This window comes from Dipodomys spectabilis, unplaced genomic scaffold (genome assembly GCF_019054845.1).
Source record: "Dipodomys spectabilis isolate Male_0828 unplaced genomic scaffold, ASM1905484v1 ptg000108l, whole genome shotgun sequence".
Lineage (NCBI taxonomy): Eukaryota > Metazoa > Chordata > Mammalia > Rodentia > Heteromyidae > Dipodomys > Dipodomys spectabilis.
Genome location: NW_024870785.1, coordinates 2363456 through 2365000, shown reverse-complemented (window position 1 = coordinate 2365000; position 1545 = coordinate 2363456). Strand labels below are relative to the sequence as shown.

At 44.7% G+C, this 1545-nt stretch overlaps 1 protein-coding gene across 4 annotated transcripts in view; it reads left to right on the top strand.

Annotated features, from left to right (window-relative positions):
- The window catches only part of Meis2 (Meis homeobox 2), a 186660-nt gene extending 185119 nt beyond the window's left edge, over positions 1-1541 (top strand). For 2 of the 4 annotated variants that reach the window (XM_042687813.1, XM_042687812.1), the window contains exon 12: positions 149-1541. In XM_042687813.1, the coding sequence (XP_042543747.1) occupies positions 149-435 (287 nt within the window). In that variant the 3' untranslated portion in view covers positions 436-1541. The remainder of the gene's footprint in view (positions 1-148) is intronic. The other 2 variants (XM_042687815.1, XM_042687814.1) reach the window with 1 other exon arrangement.
- Positions 1542-1545: the final 4 nt, after the last annotated feature.

Sequence of the window (1545 nt, the reverse complement as noted above, 5' to 3'; positions counted from 1 at the left end):
CTGCAAACATTGGCAAGAATCTGCAGCTAAATTTAGATATAAGATTTGCAGTGTCTGTTGTTTTTTTTTTTTTTTTCTTTTCATCTTTACCCATCAAAGTATAAGAATGTTCAGGAGCTTGACCCGCTTTCTTTCCCCCCGTCTTTAGGTTTGCAGAGCGTGCCCGGGGAGTACGTTTCTCAGGGTGGTCCCATGGGAATGAGTATGGCACAGCCAAGCTACACTCCTCCCCAGATGAGCCCGCACCCTACTCAGTTAAGACACGGACCCCCAATGCACGCGTATTTGCCAAGCCACCCCCACTACCCCGCCATGATGATGCACGGAGGACCCCCCGCCCACCCTGGAATGACCGTGTCCGCACACAGCCCCACAGGGCTAAATTCTGTAGAGCCCAGTGTTGGTGGGCAGGGCGTGGATGTCCATGCCCAGTAGTGGAAGGGAACTCAAGGGAAAAGGAAACACACGCAAAAACGATTTTAAGACTTTCTGAACTTTGACCAGATGTTGACACTTAACATGAAATTCCAGACAGCTGTGATTCTTTTTTACTTTTGTCATTTTTCATCAAGCAACAGAGGACCAACACGACAAGAACACAAATGTGAACGAAACCATGGGCTCCCTGAGACAATGCTGTCCATGGAAAGATCCTCTGGAAGAAGACTCTGAGAGTTACAACTACTGTAGTATAAACGTAGGAACTAAGTTAAACTTGTACATTTCTGTTGATCACTCCGTTACGTTGCCTCAAATAGTTTTAGAAGAGAAAAAAAAATATATCCTTGTTTTCCACACTATGTGTGTTGTTCCCAAAAGAATGACTGCTTTTGTTCGTCAGTGAATTCACTACCCAGGAGAGACTGTGGTGTATTTGAAAGCTGTTGGGTCATGCTGGAGGCATGACGGGCACGGGGGGACCTCGTCACCCCAACTCCAGCTTCAAGAATGTGTTTTCATGCCCAGCCTTCATTCCTCCATAAACCTGTCCTTTAGTTTCAGACAGATCTTTATATAGTTTGCGCTTCATAAGCCAATTCCTGTTATGATTTTGGGGGACTCTTCTCTGAAGAGCTTACCAGTGAAGATGCACACCAAGCGGGGCTCCTTCAGGGCCTAGCCCAGCCGTGGACAGAAAAACCAGAAGATGGGTAGCTTTCCTCCACACACCCAGAAGCTAGGAAGCAGGACCTCCTCAGACACTCAACGCGCGGGATACGGAGGAGTGCGCGTGCGCGGAGACTGTAACTAACTCCCTACAGAGTTCGGTCTATTCATTGTTCCATGTTAGATATTCTATGTGTTTACCTCAATTGAAGAAAAAAAGAATGTTTTGCTAGTATCAGATCTGCTGTGGAATTGGTATTGTATGTCCATGAAATCTTCTTTTCTCAGCACGTGTTCCTCACTAGAAGAAAATGCTGTTACCTTTAAGCTTTGTCAAATTTACATTAAAATACTTGTATGAGGACTGTGACGTTATGTTAAAAAAAGGTGTTAAGTCACAAGATGCGGTAATAAATATTTCATTTTTGATTTTTTGTT